This window comes from Cariama cristata, unplaced genomic scaffold (genome assembly GCF_000690535.1).
Source record: "Cariama cristata isolate BGI_N322 unplaced genomic scaffold, ASM69053v1 scaffold144, whole genome shotgun sequence".
Classification (NCBI taxonomy): domain Eukaryota; kingdom Metazoa; phylum Chordata; class Aves; order Cariamiformes; family Cariamidae; genus Cariama; species Cariama cristata.
The window spans coordinates 57598-84237 of record NW_009614444.1 but is presented as its reverse complement, the minus strand read 5'-3'; the positions used below and the strand labels follow the sequence as shown (position 1 = coordinate 84237).

The following is a 26640-nucleotide window of genomic DNA, read 5'->3' as shown; positions in this document are numbered from 1 at the left end:
GTTTATGTCCACGTGTCTCTGAAGGGTTTTGGCACCTCATAGACTTGCACCTTGAGAACTGTTGTGTAATTGGGGCTGACTCAGCTGTATCTACACGCACTGAACAAATACGTGTACAGGAAGGCAAATATAATCTACTTTTCTTCCAGCAGCTGGTAATGCACTGCCTGGCTTCCTCAAGAACTCGGCGCAGATCTACTCACCTGTAAAACAATGTCGTTTCTCCTACTGCATCCTAACAGCTTCTTCTGGGTGCTGTCAAGGCACATTAGATTGCGTCCGTTCAACACTGGAAATTCGTTCAAGACATTTTTCCAGGCTCTCTGGTGGCTGCTGTTGGGAATAATCCTGTTTTGCTCTCCAGCACATTGTTCTGTTTTTAAAATTGGACTGCTCGGACCCTGGAACTGTGACCCCTTCTTTTCCAAAGCCTTTCCCCACGTGGCTGCCAGGTTAGCAGTGGGACGAATAAGCAAAGATCCTTCACTAGATCTTGGCCACAGGCTGGATTATGTGGTCCTGCAAGAAGAATGTGAGACATCAAAAGCTTTAGTTAGATTCATTGACTTTGGAAAGCTTTCCTCAGCTTTCATAGGCCCTCTGAATCCTGGCTTCTGTGAGGTGGCTACACTTTTAGGGGAAAACTGGAATAAAGCTATCTTCTCATGGATGTGCATCAATTATAAACTGGATTCCATCATCCACCACCCTACATTTGCAAGGACCCTGCCCTCTCCAGCTCGAGTTTTGTTTACAATAATGAAATATTTTAACTGGGCTCATGTTGGCATCATTGCTTCCAACGAGGATATTTGGATGGACACAGCCAACAAGTTAGCGAGTGCACTCAGGAACCAGGGGCTTCCTGTAGGCATTGTTACCTCCATGCATAAAGGAGAAAAAGGCATTGAAGACACCTGGAATGAGATTAAAGAAGTTGATGGCATTAGAAGTAAGTGCTTTGAGACTCATTCCTTTTTTTTGTTTTCTCCAGAGTAGGTCTACATTGTAATCCTATGGGTACAGCTTAGAGAATGAAATTTTGAAGTAGTTTAAATCAGGCAGAATTTTACCTCTGACCTTAATGGAGCCAGGGCTTCATGTAAAAGAATGTTGGGCATTTTGTATGTGATGGAGACAGGGCGAAGTAGTCTTCTACAACATGAAAGATTGGGTCCAGCTTATCTGAAAAAATAATATTTAATAGACAGGTGTCTGTGCTTGACTCTGTCAAGTATAAAGAGGGGTTTATAAGAAGGTTTTATATTTATGGTGTTTTGCATTATGGGTTATCAAAAATCTCATGTTTTGATGCTGTGTCCTCACTACCTGTGTTCAGTGAAGGTATCAGAAGTGAAATCCAGTGTTATACACCACATACTAAAGCAGTGGAAGGGCCCTTGTTGATGGACAGCACGTAGTAAAGAACGATCTTTTTTCTCTTGAGAAAATGTGGGAAAAAAGTAATGTTTTTCTAGTTCAGAGCCCTGTTAGGAAGTCTGTGATGGAGCTCTGATCCTGGATGTAGACCTCTGCAGTCAGCACTGTCAATCCAGATGAGAATGCATTTCAGCTAGGACTTTGACTTTTATGCCAAAGACTAACAAGAGTAGCAAGGTGCTGTCTAACTTGGAGTTTTATCAGTGCTCAAATCTATGCTTGAGACCAAATCCACCTTGGGTGGGTTCATCTCATCACCATCACAGCAATCCATGCAAGTTAGAGATAATGGGCTCCTTTTATAATTAGTGGAGACAACCAGTTCCTCTTCAAACATGATTCATCTGACCAACTTAAGCTCTCTGCTATAGTATGGGATGAATCACTGCCTAGAAGTGCCTGTGTCTTTCCTGTAATTCAGTAACCTAAAATTGCTCTTGTTCACTTCAGCTTCTACTTTGCCAAGGATACTTTTTCTCCTAAGGAAAGACCACAGCTACTCTAGAGATCCTGCTCCCTCATGGTTTAGTAGCAGGCAGGTCTCCTTTCCAACTTTATTTCCCATCATTACCCTGCTTTGCTCCTCTCACTGACTGAGTTTTGAAATGTTGTCTTGGATGAAAGATCAGGGTTGCTTCCTTTCATGAAGAGCCAGTGAGCACCGTGGAAAGCCTGTTAAACAGATACATCTGTATTTCAGATCTCCTCACTAGATGTGGGGACATTGGCCCCATGGCATTTTGCAGGCAAAGACACAGACTCTGGAATGGCCAAGCATGGACCAGATGTTGAGACACAACACAGTGCCCAACCTAAAATCTGTACATATGGTGATAGGGTGAATGAGTAGAGCTTGGGCACTGCTAATGACTGTATGATGTCTTTCAGCTCAGGGCACACAAAGGGAAAGCTCATGTCTCTCAGTCAATGACAACAATGATCATGACTATCCATCATGTTAGCCTGTGCCTCACTTCTGTCAAAATTTCTCTCCACTTCTCCTTCTGTATGGCTCCAGGAATGGGTAATGCTCACAGTCTCCTTTGCTAGATGTTGCAGACCTCCAGAGGTTGAAGAAAATTGGTGTAGCTGCCAACTTCCTCAGCACGTAACATTGTTGGGGACCATTAGGGTCTGACCTGATACAACAGTTCAGACAGCTCTTTTATTGGGAGGGAGGGAGCTATTTTGTGTTGAAAACCCCAAATGGGTTAACACCACTGTCTGCAATCCTTGTGTTTCAGTTATACTCCTGTGCATGCATTCTGTGCTCATTGGAGGGGAGGAACAGGCCACTTTACTCACAAAAGCTCTGGAAATGGGACTAGCAGATGGAAGATACGTCTTTGTTCCATACGACACTTTACTGTACAGTCTTCCTTACCAAAACAACTCATTCAAAGTCTTTGATAATGACAGCAAGCTCCAGGAAGCATATGATGCTGTGCTAACTATCACACTGGAGTCTGGAGAAAGGACTTTCTATGATGCATTCAGGGAAGCTAAAGAAACTGGGGAAATAACCAGGGACTTGGAAGCCACCCAGGTAAGTATTCCTTCTCTTGGGCTTTTCTGGGACTTGGCAACAGGATACATGGGACAAGCAATGGTTACAGAGAAAGTACAGGGAGACAAACCAGACTACGCGCTTTTATTTTGAGAAAAATATGGTGCAAGTTAGGTGTGATCTGCATTCGTTTGGAAAGAATATTTCTGTTGGACGTCTGGCAACCTAACTCAGTTGGTTCAACTACAGGACCATGCTGGGAATTCAAGAGAAAGATTTGGTTTGCTACGTGCTAACTGCAGTAGACTCAAGCTGAAGATGTGTCTCCTAAGGTGGATAAAGTCCATGGAGTTTGTAAGGCACCAAATAAGATGTCCATGTGCCTGAGAATTTGGGGGGATGCAACAGACAAATGAAATAATACTAGATGCTTCTAGAGGGAAATGCTTAGGATCATTGCTGCCTCATCTTAGCACTATAGTCAAAGATACTCTTTGTCAACACAATTATCTAAATGTCACCAGTAGCCTATAAAAAAACCAAGTCAGTGCTACCTTGTAGACATTACAAGAAGAACTGGGGAATCTATCATACTGGTGAAGATATGCAGGATTCAGCTGAGCTAATCTTCAAATCTCACCACGATCTTTAAAAATTTACAAGTACTTTTAAGGCATGATTTATCAGGTCTACATGGATGTCTACATTTCTTTCCCTTCACTACAGTTAGAGTCCAGTTTAACTATAGTCAGTGTAGAGTTCTTCAGCGTAGGTGTCTGCATCTGATCAATGAATCCCACCGCAGATGCCAAATTCTATGGTTCCCAACAACACTACTCATTTTATCATGAGTGCATGGTTATAATCCCTCTTCATCTACCAACTGGGAATGACTATGTGATTGCAAAAGCCACCATGTGTGTTTTTAGGGCAGGAGAAAGTTACAGGTTCCTAAATCAAGTCTGGCATGGAAGGGAGCAAAGCAAGGAGAAAAGGCTCTGGTACCCCAGACAGCGAGTTTGCTGTGGCTCTGCTTTGTGATTTTTATATCTTAGGAATAAACACTGTTATGACAGAGGACCAATCCTTTGGGTATGACACTTTTCCTACCTGGGTAGGGAGGCAGGCCTCTGACTTTAATCTTCTACTTGTGGAAGATGCTTTGAGGCAGGTTGTGATAAAATGCCAGCCCAACGTCAGGCTCAGAGTCTTGGCTCTTCCCATGATAAAGCAATTTCACATGGTTTTAGAAATATTTTGAAATTGTATTTTGGGAAGCACTCATAAGAGAAGACAGATATCCAAAGTCATACATGTATTGGGTCGATCCAGAGCTACCTTCAACCTAAGATTCTTCAGACCCATTACTCTGAGTCCCTTAATGCTCAGGTGTCTCAGTTCTTGAGTTTACAGCTTAGCCAGTGGGATATTTTTTTGCCACAAACCTCAAACCAGAGACAGGTAGCAGTATATCCTGACCTCAATTTCTCCTGTATTTTTAGGTTTCTCCACTCTTTGGAACAATCTATGATGCCATTTACTTCATGGCAGTGGCTATAGACAGTGCACGGAGGAAAGGAGCCAGGGTCTCAGGAGCTAACATAGCTGAGCACACAAAAAACTTCAGTTTCCCTGGATTTAGTCACCTGATAGAGACAGACAACTGTGGTAAGGGACTGAGCAACTATGTGATACTGGACACCGATGGTCATGGGAACCAGCTCTTCCCAACGCACTTGTTGGACATGTCTTCAGACTCTGTGAAGTTCCTAGACCGGGCCATTCACTTTCCCAGTGGAGCTCCACCCAAGCCAGACTCCAGCTGTTGGTTTGATCCAGATGTTCTCTGCACTGGAGGTAAGAAAGACAAAAAAACCAAGCCAGGCTCAAACTGTTGTTTTGATCCAGATGTTCTCAGCACTGGAGGTAAGACAGATGAAAAACCAGGGTCAAATGGCATTGGGTCCATGCTTCTTATTTCTTTCATCTTTCCTCTTACTCCAGGTGATTGACCCTTTAAATTAGATCTCCCCAAAGAGAAAAGTCTAAATTCAAGAAATTGATATAAAGATGCGCAGTCATCATGCTGTTTGTAATGGGAGTCCTATGCAGAGACCCCGCTATTGATCCCCAAGACTCTCTTATTGCTTGTTAGGTCAATAAGGTTGTTGCCACTGTTGTGTGCTGGAAAGGGTTTTCTAGTTCTAACAGTCAACATCTGCCTGTTTTAAATAGCAATCAATATATGCCAGAGGCTCCACCCAGCACTGTGTCCCTGTCCTTCTGAGGGACAGGGCACTAAGAGGATTTGCATCAAAGACAGCCCAAGAGAGCTGCACAATAACAGATGCTCTCACCACCTCTCCTGGTTAACTCCAGCTCCTTTACCCAGTTAGCTACGAGGCTTTAAGGATCATCAGACTTCAGCTCATCAAGAAAAGATGATAATCATTACTCAAAATATTTTGTGTTACTGTAGACAACAGAGGTGGTAATCAAAGACTTAGGGACAGAGATATCTGTGCTACTTCCTACGTTTGCAAGACAGGGCGCTGGGTTTACTTATTGTTTTTAATTTGAGGCAACTGCGGTGCAGTTTTAAAGTCCACAGGGAAGCCAAAATCCGGGGTAGGATACTTAGCCTCCACTTGACATATTTGCTTATAATACTAAGCATTTATTCCTACTGCTCCAGGATATGACTTAAACAGACAAAATTAACCACATCTACAGAATATTTCATTTAGCAGCTGAGAAAAACATTCCTCTTGGCTCAGCCATAGCTGGTTCAAAGCAATGTCGCTACATGTAAGTTGGAGATATATTGTTCTTACAACAGCTGACAAGCTATAGAAGAGATAAATATAATGCTACCATATATCTAATTTTGCACTGCCACTAGGAATGGTGTAGCAATTTAGCATCCCATTGCAGTCTATGGAAAACTCCCACTGATTTTTAGAAAGATCAGATTTTACGTTCGCACTTTTACAAAAGCATAAAGCTCTAGGCATTTGTCAGTGAAGCGGCAATTTATTATTATTACTAATATTTCAAAGACTGAACTTTAGCACTAGATTTAAATCCAGACCTCAGTCTGGCTTTTGTATGGAGTTCGGGTTGGAAGGAGGCTGGACGTGAAGCTGCCGGGCTGCTGTGGTTCCTGACTCCAGGTCCACCAGGAGTTGGGCTGAGCAGGTGTTCCCAGTACACTTATGTACGTACACACACACATGCACACACACACACACACACTGTACACACAGCCGGTCACCGACAGAGTACCAGGATGTGTTCTGGTTTCACATTCACACCAATCCTTCTGGAGGGGAGCACATCTTCGACAGCTCCCTTGCCTCCTAGGGATGAACATTGGGTTGCTGTCACCTGCTCTTATGGGACCGCAACACTCTGACTTTGTCCTTGCATGAAGGACAAACTGTCCTCCAGGTCTGTTTGTTGTGGTCTTGCTCATTCCTGTATTCAAGGTGAGCAACTCCTGGAGAAAGCTGGCTGTGTCTCCATTGCACTTTGAAGTGGAACCTTGGTCTACATCCACACTATCTGCCAGGTGGAGAAATGGATGTGAAGCATCCACTCTACTGTGCCCAGATTTTTTCTCAGATGGAGGTGTACAGGGATAGTTCCAGGCTGGAGGATGAAAGCAGAGTGACTTCTTATATAGAATCATAGTATCATAGAATCACAGAATTGTTTGGATCAGAAGGGATCTTCATAGATCAAGTCCAAACCCCCTGCCATGGGCAGCAACATCTTTCACTAGAATCATAGAATAGTTTGGCTTGGAAGAGACCTTTCAAGGTCATCTAGTCCAACTCCCCCATCTAGTCCAACCCCACCACCAGACCAGGTTGCTCGAAGCCCCATCCAACCTGGCCTTGAACACTTCCAAGGATGGGGCATCCACAACTGCTCTGGGCAACCTGTGCCAGTGTATGTGTGATGACAATCAGGGACTGGGGCCCTGGGCTGAAGCAGAAAGTAAGTCATAACCTGGCAGGAAAATTTCAGCTAAAATGCTTTATCTATTCCTGAAAATGACACCAATTTTCAAAAATATCTGCAGCTTTCACTGGGAAGCTCTAGATTTCAGTGCTTGCAAAAAGGTCTGTGATTTAGGTGCAAGTGTGACATAGAGTTGTGAACCTTTCATCAACCCAAATTTCTTCATGCTTGTTTGTGTTTAAGGATACAGACAAAATAAAATAGGAAAAACAGAAGACAGAAGAGACAGAGACAGCAAACAATTCCCACTGGAATTTAGCTCATCCACTCATGTCGGCTTTCCCTAGCTCTCTAGCAAAGACACTCATGAGCAAAGTATCTGTCTCCAGTACTTTCTGTCGATGGGCCAGTTGAGGAAAACATCAACCTTCTCCTCCTTCTCTTCTGATCTTTTCAGCATTAGAAATCTGTAGCAGGGAATGAAAAATCCTGTATGGGCTGGTGACTCACGTTGGCCGTCAGTCTGGTACCACATGATAAAGGTTTTTCAGTGTTTCAGTTCCTGGAGAGAAGAGGGTCAAATGTTCAAAAGTTATGAACTTTGCAAAAGCCGCCTCTAAAACTTAATACTTCTCTGTGAGTCCAGTCGTTATTTACTTGAAGGAAAACTATTTTCCCACTGATCCAGGGCTCTAGGTCTGGTATAGAAAAAAAGTGCATGGAAATAAATAATCAAAGTAGTTGCAGCCTCATGTAAATAAAGTCAGTAAGTATTTGTGTATTCACAAATTAACATTGCATAAAAATTGCCTCCTAGCATTCCCCTGGCTGAATATTTGACTTTGTAGTTGAATGGCCTAATATTGTTATTTTTAATCTTATTGCCTAAATCCGAGGGGATTTCTAATTCACTGATTCTTTTCCCCTCTTTGCACAGGGATTGAGCCTGCAGTCATGATTTTGGGAGTAATGCTGACATTTGCCCTGGTGCTTTGTGCTGTGGGTCTGGCTTCCCTCATCAGGTGAGAATTGCAGTACATATTTGATTTGATGCCCCTTTAACTTCTGTGGGAGACTTGCACTTTAGCCAGCGGTTTGGACCATGTGAAGGCATCGCAGGTTTGACTGTGGTCTTTGCTCTCCAGCTACGTGTCTCTTCACTTTATTAAGTGATAGTGGCTTGAGCACTGTGGGCATTGGTTCTGCGGTCTCAGGATGAGCCATTTTACCCTTAATCCAGTCCAGGTTTGGAAGAACATTGCAGTCTGTTGCTGGAAGGATTAGCTGGATGATGGCTCTGAAACATTAAGAAGGTGACTATCACTTTGGAAGTGCAAAGTGTGCCGTACAAACCGACGACGGGACTCTGCTCTAAGACCATCGTGGTGGAGACCGAGTGGGCTGCCCTGTTAAATGTCTTTTTTCTTATCCCAGATCATTCTTTCCTGGATTTCTACCCCTAATATAACCATGTTTCCTATGAAGCACCTAGGCTGACCTTCTTCACTTTCTCCATGTACTAAAGAGAGAGACTCCTCTGGAGAGGGTTCAGAGCAGTTGATTAGCATCCCTCTTTATTACCAAGCTGATATTGACTCTCTGTTTTGAACTGGAGTCCAGCTCCCTGGTCATTCATATTGCATATATATTAGTCTGGGCATGGGATATTTGGAGCAAATGAAGCAGTCTGCTGGGGAAGCGACAGTGTCCAACAATTGCATAGGTCACACTTGCATCCCGACTCTATATCCAAGGTGGGTATGAGGCAGCATGGACTGCTTGGTCCAGGAGCTATGGGTTGCTCTTTGGCAAGGACACTATGGACATAACTGAAGCTAATCTTCGGCTCCAAACTGGCCCCTGGATTAATCATCTCTTATTATTGATGTCTACATGGTGCATGACTGAAATTAGAGTGAAATTAGAAGGCCTATTTACCCTGCAGCAATGAGTTCAGCAGAACAGGATTCCTGGATTTTCCCATCCAGCTTTGCCTCTCAAATCATCCCAAAACATGTTTTCTCTCCACTCCTGAATCATCCCTCCAAACCCAGATGGTATAAGGCCACCCAGCAAGCAACACCCTGAGTAGCTCCCCCGCTTATAACACACAGCTGCTTCTGATATCTTATAATTGCAGGCACTGAGGAGGTTGCCTCCATCCACCCGCACTTTAAAACCCTGCTCTATTCCTTGGCCACCAGCCTCTACAATTAAGTAAATAAAAGGCAATCTTTCTGCCTACTCTACCTATAAGCTGTTCCACAAGTACCAGACTCTACTTGGGAAGGCTCAGTCATGAGTAAAGATGTATGGCCATCTGCAAGGGAGGAAAAAAAAAAGTCTAGCATGACTCAGACTATGATTTATGTTAGGGAAGGGCATGTCTGGAACTAAATTTAAACCACAGCATGGTCTGAGTTCAAACGTGGGAGCTCTGGTCTTAGCTCTGCCAGGGATTTGCTGCATGACCTTAAATGAGTCACTCCACCCTCTGTGCTTCGCTTTCGGCAGAGGGGTGCTCTGCTTCATGCTTGGGGGAGAGGTTGTGATTGACTGAGCAAAGTGAAAAATACATAAGTGATGAGTTTTTTGCATGAAGCCAAGTTGGGTGGCTTGGGACAAAGCAGTTAGAGAAAGATTATAAAAAATTATCCTAGGTGATGCCCGTGGCTGTATGGTCAAGGCTGCCTCTGAACTCCAAAAAACTGTCTGTGCGCTTCTAAAATGCCTGGAGTGGCACATGCAATGGAAACCATGGTGATCTATGGATATATTGTGACATGGATTCCTTCTACAGTACAGTTAGCAAAAGGCATCCTATCACCCACCTCATCAGGAAAAGTCTTAGGTGTGTGCAGATCAGACATCTGCTATAGTGTAAACAAAGTACCTTAAACAAACAAACAAAAAGTGACATTGAGGGCAATGAGGGAGTTTTCCTTTCCCTTCTCTGTTCCTGCTTGATGAGTGTTTGACTGTCTAATACATATAGTGTGCTTTGTTCTCAGTGTTAGACAGTGATGTCCACTGAAACACTGGGTTCAAAATGATGGGGTGTGAATTCTGCCTCTTCTCCGAGTCCCTGTAGTGGCCATGTGGTGGGTATTAGTGTCAGGTGTATCGCAGCTAAGAACTAACAATGAAGCTCTGGAATGTTTCATATTGATTTGCACAAAATAGACATAAGCCTGTTTGAACTATTCCATGAATATGTAGTCCTTGACATTGCACCATTTTTTTCTTGTGGTCTCTGCTGCCTTAAAAATTCAGGAGAAGTTGGGCAAATAACAGGATGCAGTCAAGCAACAGATACTGTCTTTGCTGGTCTGATGACTATACTGAATTTTCTTTCTTGCTCGTGGCAGTTCTGCAAATCTGGTAGCCTGTCAAGGAGTGCAGGGAGTCATCCCTTGGAAAATGGGCAGCAGTATCCTGTGGAAATGCCAGAAACACATTTATCCTATGTTACACAGTGTGTGATAGACATCTCATCTGGCTCAGGTTCTGGAAGAGGTAGATCTGAATCAGCACAGACTTCTTCTTGATCTGATTACTCCTGACCACGAGAAACAGCACTGGCTCAGCAATACCGCTGCCAAGACCTCCACGCTGCATTGCACTACGCCACACACCAAACTGCTCATCCCCTGTAGCTTGTGCCTCTGTATGAGCTTGCAGTCGTTACAAGGGGGTACCTTGCTGTGTGCTTCATATCGCACCATGATACAGCATAGAGATTCACCCAGCACATTTGGATGGTGACCTGTGTCCAGGCAGCCTTTGTAAATTACTCGTGGTTCAGTTTCAGTCCTTAAGAAAGGCTGGTATGCCTGAGAACTGTTTGCTCCCCAGCCACATCGGCTGGTCTAATAAACCTTATTATTCTCTTCTAATGGAGAATGATTTGGGATATGAAAAATAAAACCAAGCAAAACAAAGTATGCATTACATATATATCCAATCCATATTTGTAACCAGATTGACTCAAGATGTCTGTGATGAGACCCTTTGAGATTATAGCTTTTGTGATCTGTGAATTGGATAACCTTTGACTCAGGGGATTTCAGTCCAAGTCAGAGCATCATGGTTTGTCTACTGCTTTCACCCGTGTCCATCCCCACTGCCACACCACAAGCTGCACTTTCCTAATACTGCAGGGAAGCCAGATGTGGGGGACTCAGAGGTGGTGTAAACTGGTTACCTACCTAAAAATGGTAACTGTGACTCTCCAAATCTCGCAGGCATAGTATCTTGAACAGCCAGCTATTCAAGGGACCTAACAAGATAATACTGACCTTGGATGACCTCATCTTCATCAACCCAGAGCTACATAAAAAGGTAAGTCCTTCCACCCGTGAAAGTAATCTGGTGGGACACTCAAAGACAGGATTGCTGTGTGGTATTTTCATACCCATGAAGCTCTGGGAAGGTCATTCACTTCTCCATGTCTCGTTTTCCCCTGCATATCAGAAAATTTCCCATATGTTGAATGTTTTTGAGTGTCAGATTAGATGCACATGCAGTGTCAAAGCTGTTATGATGACATGAAATAGTACACTTGGTTTTTAGTACACTTGGTGTTTCTTCTGACAGCCAGGTGCTATTGTTATCTGATCAATACTTAAAATTACCTTAAGGGTAGATGTCAAGAATCATAGAATCATAGAATCATGATGGTTGGAAGAGACCTCAAAGATCATCAAGTCCAACCGTATACCTGGTGCCACCATGTCCACTAAACCATGTCTTGAAGTACCCAGACTCTTTTCAGTGGTGCCCAGTGACAGGTTAAGGGGCAATGGGCACAAACTGAAACTCATGAAGTTCCATCTGAATATGAGGAAGAACTTCTGTGCTTTGAGGGTGGCAGAGCACTGACACAGGCTGCCCAGAGAGGCTGTGGAGTCTCCTTCTCTGGAGATATTCAAAACCCGCCTGGATGTGTTCCTGTGCATCTTGCTGTAGGTGACCCTGCTTTGGTGGGGGGTTGGACTGGATGATCTCCAGAGGTCCCTTCCAAACCCCACCATTCTGTGACTCTGCGATTCTGTGATTCTTTGTTCTCGAGGTTAGATGGCATAGCATAGTCCATGCCCATATAGCTAAACCATCTTACTCCCTAAAATAAAGAGTCTACATCCTGTTGGGAACCATTGCTGGCCTGTGCTGGCTCCTACCCAGAGCTGGGGATCTCCTGGGGGAGCCTTATTTGGCACAGGCCAGAGCCATGCCCAGGACCACACCAACGATATGGACTGCTGTGGAGCCATCCCTTTGCCTAGGTCACCGGCACAGGTACAGACTTCTTGCTTATGCCAGAGGAGACACTTCCCCAGACACCTGCTTCCTTTGGTGTGTCCCCCAAGCCACAGCATTTCCACCACCTAAAGTGCCACTGTAGTGTTTTAGTGTGGGTACTAAACAGAGTCGATCTTATGAGCCTTTTAGAGGTATTCAGAGAGGTGAGATGTGAGGTTTGGGAGATTGCTAGCATGGGTGAAATGTATGGCCCAAGGCAGAGCTGGAGTGGAGGTTTACATCCAAAGGTGGTAACTGTCCTGCATCTTCTTTCCTTGCCTTCCAGAGGCTGACCTTGGACAGTCTGACTGATGCAAACAGCATAGCAGCCGACGGCAGAAGCCTGAAATCCGTAACCCACTCCTTTTCCTTGAAAAGTGGAGCTGCCACCCACGAAACCTCCAGCGTGGCTTTGTACGAGGTAGGTACGGACCTCATGCAGCCCTCTCCCACCGCTTCTGTTCACTGAGCTGCTCCAGGGAGGAAAGTCTTGGGCTGCAGTACTGTAGGTCCCAGGGTGGGAATATTGCTGACAGACATTAAGAGTGAAAATAAGTTACTCCCAAGCATGAACTTACCAATGTTTAAGGTGACTCTACCCTAACCCTCACCCTGACACTTGGAGTCATGTGGGGTGGTGGTATTCGACATCCATATGCAGCATTGCAGGTCTGGTCCCTGCTAGAGATGTCACCACCTAAAGGTACCATGAGGAACCTTTCTTACAAGACAGGCTTTAGGTGACGACAGCTCTAATAAGGACCTTTCTTACAAGACAGGATCCAAAGACACAGAATAAAGGCTGTCAAATTCCCCTTTGTGCCAATAGGACTGTATGGAGTTTAAGAAGAGGTAATGATCAAGAAAACTTACCCCATCCATCGGTTCTTTCCTAAAAACACAGCTCTTTGAAAAAATGGCATGGCAATTTTTCCCGAAGAAGAGCAAAATAAACTCGATCATTAATGCCAGAGAAAAGCTGTGGACAGAGTAACTTTTCTTTTTAATAAATTTATCATTGTTTATCAGATACTATTAAACCTTCTAGGTATCAAGTTCTGATCTAGGTGAAGGTCCTGCCTTGCCCCATTTTGGGGTGATTTGCTTTGGATATTCTTATTTGGGTGCAGTATAGAAAGAATTTATTGCCAAGAGCATTGAAAATCCCCAACTTGACTTTCAAAGTCAAGGATCTGGAATTCAGACCTAGGTCCCAATGTTAGCTGTTGCTCAGAGATTTGCTCTATCATTCACCCACCTCTGTTGTGGACAGGGAGACTGGGTGTGGCTGAAAAAATTTGAGACGGGAGCAGTTCACAATCTGCGGCAAAGCTCCACCAGCATCTTGAGGAAGGTAGGAACAGGGGATGATGGGGCACGCGGAGGGAAGGTTGCTTGGGGGACTTTTGCGACTGCAGGGTATTTTTACGCTCCTTATGTCCTGCTTATCCAATGAATCACACATCATGGCTATCAATGAGCCTTGCCCAGTGAAATCTGGTGGAATGGACCATGCAAAATTGCATCTGACAAACTTACCAACGACCCACATGTCAGAGTCAGCAGGTTGCAAAATCCCACCCTGGACCTGCCATTTCGAAGCTGGTGCAATGCTGAATGTAGAATGAGTCCTCTAAGGGACCTTGTCTGCAAATGCAGAGTGGTTTGGAGAAAATCATCCTTGCCTGGCACAAACATAGTCATGTTTTCCTCTGGGATTTGCTTTGTGTCTCCAGTTAAGATGCCTGCTAAAAGTTTACTTTTAGTCTTCAATTTTACTATTATTACTAAACGACAAGCAAACACATTTATTTTCCAAATTCAAGGCCATCAGCTGTTGGCAGCTACTGCTAACACAGAAGTGGCATTTTTATGCTTATAACAGATTTACCAAGGCACTTCTCCAAACGCACAATTGATGGATGACTTTGGATCCTCCAGGCATGGTATTGCTTTCCAGATCAGACCAGGGCTGGAGCAAGACTGTACGTGCTGAACTCAATTTACCCAGTGAAGCCTTTTTGTCCTAGTGAAAGATCCAATCCAGCTTGTCTAAAGAAAAACAAATTTCTGTTCAGTTTACTTTCGCTATCTTGCTTTCTTTGTCTTAATGGATAGACTAAGAAAAGCAAAGCTTAAAAAGAGTGTAGGATAGCTGAAAGTAAGCAGCAAAGAAATTGTTTGCTTTCCCATCCTTGTGTGAAAGACTGGGAGTACAAGAATGATAAGGACATCTAATGATATAAAGAAGCTGCTGAGCAGATGTCTGGCTGTCTTGGTCTTGCTGTGATTCACTGTCTTGTTTCAGATGAAGGATCTGCGTCATGAAAATGTGAATCTGTTCCTGGGCTTTTTCTCTGACTGTGGCATCTTTGCCATAGTGACGGAGTACTGCTCCCGAGGAAGCCTGGAGGACTTGCTGAGAAATGAAGATATGAAACTGGATTGGATGTTCAAGTCCTCTCTCGTGATGGATCTAATTAAAGTAAATGCATTGCTCCTGCTGAGGCGTGACCTGCATGTGACTTTTATATTGACATAGCTATTTCATCCAGGACTTTGGGATTTTTATAGTAATGCAGGGAAAACCAATGCGAATGTAATTATACTGGTATACAGGGTCTTTAATGGAGACCTCTTATTCTTGTTTGGTTACCATCTGAGAGAAGCACTATCTGGGGTAATAGGACCTCCTCCATGCAGCAGGATGAGAGGTTGGAACTACACATCAGGCTAGAACTGATCACCCAGAACCATGAATTTGGTGACAAATTCAAAATTTCGAAAGGCCCTTTCTTATCTTAAATCAGAAATGCATCCAGCATGGAATCAAATGGTAGCCATCCCCTCTCACAGGATGGCTACACATGTGGTCACTTTAGAAGAGTGTTCACACGCTTCCAGTCATGTCCCGTGTGTTTTCATCCTCTAATGGTGACCTACCAGTCTGGGGTAGGTGGCCTACAGAGGGTAAACTGCCAGAACCATTCTTACAGCCCATGATCCACCTTCTGATCCTCCTTGAGGGAGCTGGGTTAGGGTATCCAGCTCTTAATGGCTTCCCTTGACCTAACCGTTGGGTACCACTTGTGTCCTCCTTCTTAACTTTGTCTAAAAGTACAATTTCTGAGTGCAATGAGTCCTGGGGCTACAGAGGGAGGCATCTGACTGTTCCTAAAGCTCCCAGTCCTTTCCAGTATTGCTTTAGGGTGCAGCTAACCTAATTCTTGTTCCTAACCCATTTTTTAACTTTTCCCATAGTTTCTTGGGTGATCAGGACTGCTTTGACACAGAGTCAATGCTGTGTCTGATGCCATCTGAGGTGACAATTTGGCTTGGTGTCTCTGAATACTGATGGATAATATCATTCTTAAGGAACCACCTCAATCTCTTCTGTGTTTCATAGGGAATTAGGTATTTGCATCACCGAGATTTTGCCCATGGACGTCTCAAGTCTCGTAACTGTGTTGTGGATGGCCGGTTTGTGCTGAAGATTACTGACTATGGTTATAATGAGCTCTTAGAAGCACAGAAATGTCCATATATTCAGCCACCTCCAGAAGGTAGGTGCCATAAGTAAGAATTTTTGGGAAATATTTGTCCATTGATTTAACAGATGCTTGTCCTAATGCAATTGCAGGCCAGTGGCCATGTAAGGATTTATGTGCTCAATCTCACATCATCTAGTTCCCTGTATTCAATTCATTGTTACACGAAAGGATAAGCAAAGTTTTTTCAGAATTCCTGAAAATGAAGTGAAAGTAGAGTGTCATCGTAAAGTAAAAAGATTTTAGTGTAAACAGCAATAGAACTTAAGCTTGACATAGTTGGAGAAGGATTTAAGTGCCCCTGAAATCTGATCAATCCTGCATTTCTGTGACTGGTGGAACTGGCTTCACACCCTTAGCCCCAACCCTATATTTGAAGGTTTAGGTTAATCCGAATGCAAAAAGAGCCTTGTTTTGCAAAACTAAGCCATCTGAAACACAAGATGATAGAGGTCTCTTTGAAACAGGTCCTCTACATGCCAATCACCAAAGACTGCCACATGACATTCCCACCACTTAGGGACAGCATCTCATGGGACCAAGTCTGGAGACTTTGACAGGATTTCTTTCACCTGTCCATTGCTTTGGTGTTCCTCTGGTATCCCAGTTTATTCTTGAAACCTGGTTTCAAGTAGTATGTATTGTTTTGATCCCTCTGTCACAGCATTTGATTCCTACACATTTCCAGTGTCTCAGATAAGGCAGTTGCCAGAAAGCCTTCTTCTTCTCCCTTAAAAAAGTTACATATCTATTGCAGTAGCTGAAATGTTCCTTATTCCCATGACTCAGAATGCACAGTTACCAGGGTGACAATATCCCAGTTTGAAGTAGATTCATTTCTTGATGAGGGTATGTTTTACAACTCTGTCTGTCGTCACTTGAACTATTGGATTAAGACCGATTGCGCTTTAGACTGCCACAAACTGCTTTTAAGGAAACTACTTTCATCTAAGAAGAACTACAGAAAATATTTTCTTAACTGTTGCTTTGTAAGCGAGTAACAATAGTAACAAGAAATCCAGGCTCCAGCGCCAATATTTTGTCTGAGTGATATTTTCAAACAAAAAAGGCTAAACTTTTGGAAACAGTGAGAAGACTTCTTATGTTGAAGTTCAGGGCTGGTGTTATAGGATATAAACTGTTGTTACAGCAACATTTTTTTAAAACCTAGAGTGAAATTTGAAAAAATCAGATTTTTTGTCAGGATGGAAGTTTAGTATTTCTAACACATCACAAGAAACAAAAGACTTGATTCAGTAAATAATGAAGTATGTTCCAACCTTTCCTCAAATGACTGAAATGAAATGTTCATTTAAGCACTTAATTTGCAATAGTCTGAGCCTAAGCGTAAGAAATGTGATGCTCTTGCGTTTTTTAGAATTGCTCTGGACAGCTCCTGAGTTACTGAGGGACCCGGACATGCACAGAAAAGGCACGTTCAAAGGGGATATTTACAGCTTTGCAATCATTCTACAAGAAGTGGTTGTTCGGGGTCCACCATACTGCATGTCAGAACTCTCAGCTGAAGGTGGGCAACTATTTCAGTACATTTTTAAGGCTTTACACAGAGCGCTTATGAAAGATCTGACGAAGGCCCTTGGGTAAAATATTCGTATGGAAGTACTGTCCCAATCTTATGACCTTTCTCAGTGACAAAAGGCTGTTTTCAACAAAACATCAATGATAAACATCAAAATGTGTAGTTCTGATCTCAGCCTTGTTACGTGACTCAACACTTATCGATGGGGTTGGGGCTCTGGGTTTCCCCCAAGATGCTTCAGAGCCGGCCGGCAGTCAGGCCACTGCAGCAACCTCCAGTTCCCTGTCCAAACTTTGACTTGTCATCACTGTGTGGGGTGAAATTTGATGGCAGAATTTCCCATAACTTGGAAACTCCTTTGTTTCCCACTCATCATCCCTTTTTGATGTCATGGGAGTTGAGGTTTTTGAGCTGGACCTCTTTTGTCCATCTGGCCATCTATTTTTCCTTAATTACTTCCCCATTTAAAGAGGTTCTCTCTTCAGCAGAGGTCAAACTGATGCATCGTGACCGTGCTGACTTACATGTAACGTGGCTTGTATCAGAAAAAACAAATAGATGAACTCCTTACGAACTACTCATGATGCAACTCTCTTTGGTTCAAACCGTGTTGTGCATGCATAGAAGAGCAAAGACGCTGCAGTCAGGGTCAGGTCAAAAGCGCTTGAACAGGGAGGGAATGAGAACAACCAAAAAAAGAGCTGATTTCAGTGAAAACTCATTCTCTACACTTTTTAAGCTGGACAATCACTAAATGGGGTATGGCCATTCAGTATCTGCCAGTTCAGTGCCTGAAAAAATGGGACCCTGACCTTGCTGTGCCTCAAGCTGCTACAATACAACAACAATGATGATTACGATGTAACCCACTCTGTAATTCAGAGCTGGACCTATGATGTAGTCTATGATGTAATTAGCAGGTGTCTCTCCACCTAGTCACCCTGGGGAACCTCCAGCAAATGCTGAACATAGTGCACTCCAGTTTCTTGACCTGATAAAAAGACAAATTTCTACTCATTGCATCCTAATCCCCAAGGAGCTTTCTCTCATGGTGTGAACTTTAAAACTGTCTGGGGAAGGCATTTCCCCTTGACTGCCCCTGGAAATATTTGGATCGGGTGCTTTGTTTAGTTCATTTGGTGGAGACTGGTGGGATGAGCCAAAGAGTTTTCAAGTAAACTGTCGACACTGAAAAGTTTTGGGTACTCACAGTAACAGCTGTGGAAATGCAGGGCTCCTGCCAGAAAGAGGGTGGCTTTCGTTCCATTTGACTGCTCTGCACTACACAAAGTGAAACCTTCAAATACAATCACTTTGGGATTTTTTTAAGTGGGGATATATAGCACTACCTTACAAAAAACATGTTTCCTCCAGGATATTCTTACTAAGAAATACCTAAATTGAAGTCAGAGTTGGGTTCAAACATCACACTCCCCCATCCATGCTTCAGCTGTCAACGAAACCTGCAGCTCTGCTCCTTCACTGTAGAGCTGTTTTATCTAAAAACCACACATTCAAGGACTGACTTCTCAGGGTCTGAAAGCTCAAACTCAGTTCCCTATTAGTCTTATTTCACCTCTGGATAGGGAGTCACTTCTCAGACATTGTTCTGAACCCAAACTCTCCCCATTAAAATACTTTCCACTGTCTCCATTCCCATCAGCCTCCTACGTACTGGTTCCCAGTTAACGATAAAGCGTCAGAGGCTGGTATCCTTCCTGTCTGGGCTCAGCCATAACCCTCTCTTCTCTTAGAGGACTTCAGATACTAATGGAGAGAGTCAGAGGCAATTTCATTAAATACAAGCCTGCAGGCTCACACGTCCATCTGTCACACAACCTTCCCCCACCCAGCCACTTTATTGCTCATAACCTGATTCTCCAGGGACAAGAAGGCAGATGAATCTCTTATCTTTTAAATCCTCTAAGACATTCCAGGCAGAGGAAAGCAGAAAAACCCAGACTCATTTGACACAGCCGTTGGGTGGTGAGGAATAATGGTGATGGTTGAAGGAGTGAGCAAGGGACGGGTGAAAAGGTCCATGTCCTTTGTTCCCACCAAGACCCTCCATCTCACAACACACTTCCATTCTTCTCTTTGTCACAGAAATTATAAAGAAAGTGAAGAAGCCCCCTCCCCTGTGCCGACCAAACATAGCCCCTGAGCTGGCCCCCCTGGAGTGCATCCAGGTAATGAAGCAATGCTGGGGTGAAGCCCCCGAACGACGTCCAACCTTTGAGGAAGTATTTCATAAGGTTGGTGAATAGGGCAGCAGATGCAATCCTTTGTTTGTACTTGGCATGAAAGTGTGGGTTGTTTTTTTTCTTTAAATGAGCCCTTAAATAATGATTTAAGAAGTCCCAGAGCTCTAGTCTTGCCTTTGCTCTTGGGTTATTTTGTGGTTTATGGTGTCTGGCTCATACCTTGTCCTGAACTTGGGCTGTCATGGCACCACCATGGTGGGTGTGAAGCAGGCTGGACGTGGGCTTGGTGTCTTCACATGTGCAGTGTACCTGCATGGATGGTCTCATGGAGATCAAAGATCTGTAAATTATGAGAGCACCTTCAGACCAATATGGGTTTTGATCTTTTAAAGTATTTAAAAAGTGACTAATTTAAAAGGAAAATTCATCAAAGGCTGTTAAACACAAAGATACATTTGTCCTAGGAGTTCTCTGAACTGCAGACTGGTGGAGGCTCGGAGCATATCCCAGGGAAATATAGCTGTACCTGAGCCCTGTTTTGACAGTTTTCCCAGATATCTGTTACTGGCCAGTCTCATGGACAGGTACCGGCAAAATAAACCCCTTGTCTGATTCAGCGGTACTGTTCCTGTGTTCTTATAAGGTCAAACTAGGTAAACCAATATCCATAATTTTTATCTTTAGATTCTATGAAACTGTGAATAATTTTACACCCATGTGACTCCACTGTTGAGTCTAAGGTGGCTTATGAAGACACAGATTATCTAAATGGTCCAGAGGCTTAGCTTCAGGTCAAGAGGAGAAGGCAGAACTGGGGATGGGAGGTGGCAGTACACACACACGCCAGTGTGCAAAGGTGGATTTAAGACCAGTAACACATAAGCAGGTTGTAAGGGTTGCTAATGCACTGTAATTTGCACCTCTGAATGCAAAGGGCTGCAAGTTACCCTAAAGGTTAGTCATGGCATAAATGAAGGTGCAAATTTGCAGCATGGTAGGACTCCATAACAACTCATATACATGTTGTCGTCTCATGGAAAGTGGTGTTTCACTCAACCTTCACTGAAAGTTCCTAGAGGAGCAACATGGTCCTGGGCAGCTTCCATAGTTATTGATGCAAATTCACCCTCTAGTTTCCCTTTTTCCTTTATTGTTGAACTCTTGCTACCGAAGAAGCCAGTCTTTAGCATTGTCCCCTTAAAATAGGTGTTTGTTTTTTGTTCCTTTCCAAACTTTGTATGCTACAATAGTGTAATGAGATGGAGAAATAACTCTCCATTTTGATTTTCCAGTTCAAAACCATCAACAAAGAGAAAAAGACCAATATCATTGACTCAATGCTCAGGATGCTTGAGCAGTATTCGAGCAACCTGGAAGATTTAATCAGGGAGCGGACCGAAGAGCTAGAGATTGAAAAACAGAAGACAGAAAAACTACTGTCACAAATGCTCCCTCCGTAAGTACTGGTACTTCCGTAAAAAAAAACCCAAAACATAGCTAGACTGGGACAAAATTGTTCCCCAGAAGTGAGCAAGATTGCAGAGCTGACCTCCAATTTTGGCAAGCACTTTCAATTCAAAGTAAGGCATTTTAGTCAATGTCTATTAGAGCCATGTAGAATCTTCTATTTAGTGGGAGATGTTTTGAGCACAGTAGGACAAGAGTGTCCGAACTCTTGGGCATGTACTACAAAAGGGTTTGTGCCCTGTCATCTTTGCTTGCGTTGTTGTTTCAGATCAGTAGCAGAAGCCCTCAAGACTGGTGGCACTGTGGAGCCAGAGTATTTTGACCAGGTGACCATCTACTTCAGTGACATTGTGGGCTTCACAACCATTTCAGCCCTCAGTGAACCCATTGAAGTTGTTGACCTTCTGAATGACCTTTACACGTTGTTTGATGCTGTTCTTGGAAATCATGATGTTTACAAGGTGAGGAGTACCTGGGCATGAGGATCAAATTGTCTGTGGGTCGAACGCGCTTGATGCCTGATTCTACATCTCTTTTCCATCTTTTTAAATTTATTTATTTTTTTTTTAATGTAATGGTATTTGCTAGGTGGAGACAATTGGTGATGCCTACATGGTTGCCTCAGGGCTCCCAAAACGGAATGGAAACAAGCACGCAGCTGAGATAGCCAACATGTCCCTGGACATCCTCAGCTCGGTGGGAACATTCAAAATGAGACACATGCCAGACATCCCCCTCAGGATACGAATCGGGCTGCACACAGGTAGGCAATGGCATTTGCCTGCACCTGAACATCAAAGAACTCCTTTGCAATTGTATTTCCAGCTTTGAATGCTTTCTTCCTGCCTGCCCCAAAACAAGCACCCTTAGAAGATGCTTTAAAATCTTCCATAGCAAGAAGGGCATTAAAACGTAAACACAAACTCCAAGGAGGAAAATGGTTCAGTATCATTTGGGGGAGAAATTGTGTATTCTGTTGCAGTCAGGAGCTACATCAGACATGTTAGTCACAACGGTTTCATTGTAAGGGTGGCTCTTTGATGTGCCATAGGATCTTCACTGCTGTGATATGGAGACATCCAGTGATGTCTTTGTAACTCTGTTTTGAAATTAAAAAGCACAGAAAAACAGGCTTATAGAGTGAAAGAATGAAAAGATTGAGGAGATTTATTACAGGTAGGACAAAACTGGAAGAATATGTGATACAGCTATTAAGAAAAAGTTATATTACAAAGAAAGTAAATTATCTCTAATGTAGAAGTCATGATCTATTCAATTAACAGAAAAGTGGCTTGTTTAAAAAGAGAAGAGAAACTTCTTTTTTTTATACAAAATATAATTAAACTCCAAAACAAAAAAACCCCAAACCTATAGGTCTGCAGTCATATAAGCGAAAGTATGACTGGGATTTTAAATGGAGGAAAAGACATCTGCTGTTATCATAGAATCAATATTTTTAGAAGAGATATGAACCTTCATAATTTTATACCATAGTCATCCATTAATAAATTTTTCCCAACTGTTCATCACCAGACTTCTTGCGTCTTCCTCTGAAGTACCAGGTATTGCCCATTGCAGGAAGGGAAAGAATGAATAAGTTTGTCCAGGAGTCTGACCTGCTTATTACAGGGGATTTTATCCTTCTGTTTATCTGATAATGCCCACATTTTTTCAGCTTTGGCATGCTCGTGCTTTGCAGAAGTCAATATCCCAGTCCCTGCTGTATACATTGGGAAACAAGAGCAGAGAAAGGGAAGTATCTCACCTAGAATGAGTCAATATCCCAGTCCCTGCTGTATACATCGGGAAACAAGAGCAGAGAAAGGGAATATCTCACCTAGAATATCCCAAGAACAGAGATGTGACTTGAACAGAGCTAAAATTAAAAGTTCATATCTCCTAGACCATATAAGTTCTTCTTTTGGGGTTATGTCTGAAAATTCATCTCCCTACTGTTTTCTTTGCAGTTCGGGGGGCTTAGCCTGCCCTTCACAGAAGTCTAAAGTGTTAAGGAATGTTTGCAGGAGGTCTGTGGGTTTTATACTCTGGCAGAAATTAGATGAGACTATGGCCCCAGCTTGTCTTGCCCAAAGCAGGAGTCTCCGGAGCACCAGCAGCACATTTTCAACATGGAAAGAGAAGAATTCGGTGTGCAACATCTGCTGCTGCTTGTTGACAGCAGTTCTGCAATGCATCTTCCATGCACCCAGCCAAAAATCTATCCCTAGGTGATGTGTATGGTGGGTAGTTAGATATTTTTCTTATTTTTATGAACTCTGGGTATCTGGAAAGCAGTGCTGCTATGACCTGTTGTGTAGGGGGTGAGAGGAAGAGTGGGAGGAATTGGTGCTTTCTTTCTGAAGAATCAGAAGCCAGATCTTGTTTTGCACATATTTGGCAATGTCCTACTGTCATGGGAGCAGCGAGAAATGCACACTGCGAAGAAAACCAGCTCTCTGAATTGACAACAGAGTTTGATTAACCTTAGACCCCATTTCTCCCGAGGAAAGAAGCATGAAGAGGGAATCACCAGCATCATGAAAGCGTTGAGGAAGTGCTTGGGGGAGAGGAGGGCTTGGCTAACAGTTTCACTGTACTGGAAAGGATGGAGAACGGGTGCGACCACCAGTTTTGTGGGCCAACTTCTCTCTGGAAACTGGTGCCAAGAAGAGCTCATGATCCCTTCTCTGAAAAAGCATTAAATGTCATTTAGGCACGGGCTGCCTATGTCCTTCCAACCCCAATGGAGAGCTGCACCTCTGGGAACTTCTGCTGGCCCATGCCCGTGGTCTGTTTGTGGCAATGCATGGATAAGACGATAAGGACAAGACGACCAGTGTTTGGTCTGCAGTTTCTGCCCTGCTTTAAATGCACCCTGGTGTTTTGGCTCTCCTCTCTTGACTTGACTGCGTGTCCAGAAAAACTCAGCTGACTCAGCTGTTTCCACGCTGTTCGTGTCTGGGCTGGAGCTGGACAGTCAGGGAGAGCGGTGGTGAGAAGACAAGATTTTCCATGGAGGTTGAAGAGGATCTGTTTATCGGTCAGGCTCTCTGGCAAGCAGCCCCACATTTCGATCGAGCTTATTAACCTCTGCAGCACCACTGATGGTTGCTGCAGACTCTCAGCCAGCACCGCTCATTAACTGGCCCTGCAAGCCCTGGCAAAGAGCCATTTCAAAACAAACCAGCGAACATGTATAATTAAACAACTAGGCCATAACGTTCTCATCACAGGGCATCTGGTTTCCTCTGAAACTTGTTATTGTGGGAGATTTATCGCTGGAAGTTTTTGTTAGCCCTTTGCTGAAGCTGTCTAGACAAGGCGGAACACACACAGGCGTTGAAGGCAGCAAGTGAGTTAACTCTTGGATTCTTGCAACATGGAGAAGTCCTTTGGGCATGCTTACACTCTAGAGTTGGTTTTGAAATAATAACTTTCTACAGCAGGAGAACAGGCTTGAAAGCAGTAATCTAGAAAGACAGTACCTTGCCCTAAAACTCTTACCTGTCCTAGGTTGTGACCTTTGCAGAAGTGATTGGATGATTGCACTGACTGAATAGGAAGCCTAAATTTAGGAATTTAGGCACCCATGTGGAGGTGTTTCCAGGAGTGTGAGGGAGCCTGCACTCATTTTGTGGTTGGTGGAGATCTGATGGACACGTAAGTGGACCATGGAGAGCTGTTCAGGTGCAGGAGTGGAAAGGCTCTCAGGGCTCATTTGACTGTGTTGACTTGACCTCCACCGACTACAGTAGGAGCTCAACTGTGTATAATTGTGCTTCTTAAAATGGAATCAAATCCTCCTCAGTGAGGGCTGTGTTTTAACAAGAATCACTTTTTTGTGCTTTGGTCCTTACTGAGATTTCTGAGTGCCACTGTCATGTCATCGCAACAAGAGGAAGAGAGGTGATGCTATGTGAGTTAGTATTTCTCAGACGGAGCTCTTACTGAAGCATGAATTAAAAAGTCTCCAACAAGACTCTTTTTTATGCGTGTCACCTTAGTGCACACACATTAAGGACCCATAAGGTCCTTGACCCAGTAGCATCAACAGTGCCTTTACAGTTGTGCTATAGAAGTTCCTATAGACTAGACCCTGAAAAAAACTTCCTCTAGTGGATATAGCTCCTCTCCTGAAGAGCTTGAACCAAATTAGTGAGTACTAGTAAGGATGGGAATTAAATTAGAAGAGATTCTGAGGAGCAGTGTCTTATCCAAGGTTGCATGGCATATTGGCAGTAAAAAAGTACCCATTAAATCAGGTTCTCCTGATCTCCAGCAGTCCCTGCAAGCTGCGTTTGATCCAGACATGCTGTTTAAGTCCTAATAACGTTTTTGGTATGAACCATTCTTCCTCTCTCTTTTTTTTTTTAATCTTTAAGCAAGGGATGCTTCCTCAGGCAGGAGTTAAAATCTGTCTTACCTCTCAGTTTACATCCTTTGTAAATTGTATTAAAATCATGTTGCTTTGACTCTGCAGCAACAGCTTTTCAGAGGTCATAGCAAGAGGGGTTCTTGCAAAGTTCCCCATAGATTTAAGCTGTGGAATTTCATTGTCCTTAAGATGTATCTGAAAACTATATGAAGAATTAGTTTTTGTAACCAAGAAGGCTAATATAACAGTAAAATTACGTTGTCCTAAACCTAGTAAGTGATCACTTCTAAATTAAGCTACAATTACTATTATTATTATTGTTATTATTATTATTTTAAAAACAACATTTTTACCTACAACTTTTTATATTTTGAAAAACCTTATCTACAACATCTTTTCAGATACTGTTGATGATGTACTATGTTCACACCTCTTGTAACCTTGCATGGGAAAAGATTTCTTAGATCTCAGTTTTGCTAAATCTTAACCCAGAAGGATCTTGAAATTGAAATTAAATTGAAAAGACAGGCAAAGCCTGGAAAGACATATGACATAAATGCATCCAATGGAAAATACAAAGAGGCTTGTCTTTTCTCTGCGAGAAACCCCACACCTCCTTACATTGCTAAGAGCATTCTCTTTTTTTGTTGTTGTTTTGCATCTATTTCGCAAGACTGATATTTCAAATATTGAGTGGTGAAACTTAGCATCTCATCCTTCAGAGCACAACCCAAACATCAGCTAAGCCGGGTGCCCCCGATGGCAATTGTCCATGCTGTTTGGCTGTCACCCATTTTATCTTTGTGTCCGTGCACGTTCGTGTGAATCCTGCATGCATACCTCTCCCTGAGAACTTGGCACTGGTTCTTTGGGAGCTACTTTGGAAGGGAGTGGATCGCATCTAAAGAATGAGAAAGAGGAAAAATAAACAGTTTTTGGCTAGACAGGCAAGCTAATGATGTCTTCCTTTCCAAGGAGGGGACACAGGGTGGTCCAGCGTGCTGCCAGAGTCTCTGGACTTCCAGGGCTGATTTTCAATCCTGTTTCACTGCAATACAGGGCATGTCACAGGATCTGAACTTTGGTTTTCATGGATGGAAAAGGAGGTCTTTTTAAAATGAGATTGTGGTAGTCCTTGAGCTTCCATGAACTCTGAACAAATCTCTCCCAGATGATAGTGAACTGAAGTCCTACCTTTCTCAAGCATAAAACACCAATGTGCAATCCAGAGCAATACTTAATTTTTGATCACTTGTAGCAAGCACCAAGGCCAATGACTTTAAAAAACCTTC

General features: G+C 43.3%; 1 protein-coding gene across 1 annotated transcript in view; it reads left to right on the top strand.

Moving 5' to 3' along the window:
* Positions 1–213: 213 nt before the first annotated feature.
* The window catches only part of GUCY2F (guanylate cyclase 2F, retinal), a 41832-nt gene continuing 15405 nt past the window's right edge, over positions 214–26640 (top strand). Inside the window, exons 1-14 of the mRNA XM_009699393.1 lie at positions 214–952; positions 2685–2986; positions 4450–4804; positions 7851–7935; positions 11158–11254; positions 12501–12635; positions 13488–13568; positions 14523–14699; positions 15621–15777; positions 17141–17290; positions 19409–19557; positions 20799–20962; positions 21242–21434; positions 21562–21736. Coding sequence (XP_009697695.1) covers positions 214–952; positions 2685–2986; positions 4450–4804; positions 7851–7935; positions 11158–11254; positions 12501–12635; positions 13488–13568; positions 14523–14699; positions 15621–15777; positions 17141–17290; positions 19409–19557; positions 20799–20962; positions 21242–21434; positions 21562–21736 — 2959 coding nt within the window. The remainder of the gene's footprint in view (positions 953–2684; positions 2987–4449; positions 4805–7850; positions 7936–11157; positions 11255–12500; positions 12636–13487; positions 13569–14522; positions 14700–15620; positions 15778–17140; positions 17291–19408; positions 19558–20798; positions 20963–21241; positions 21435–21561; positions 21737–26640) is intronic.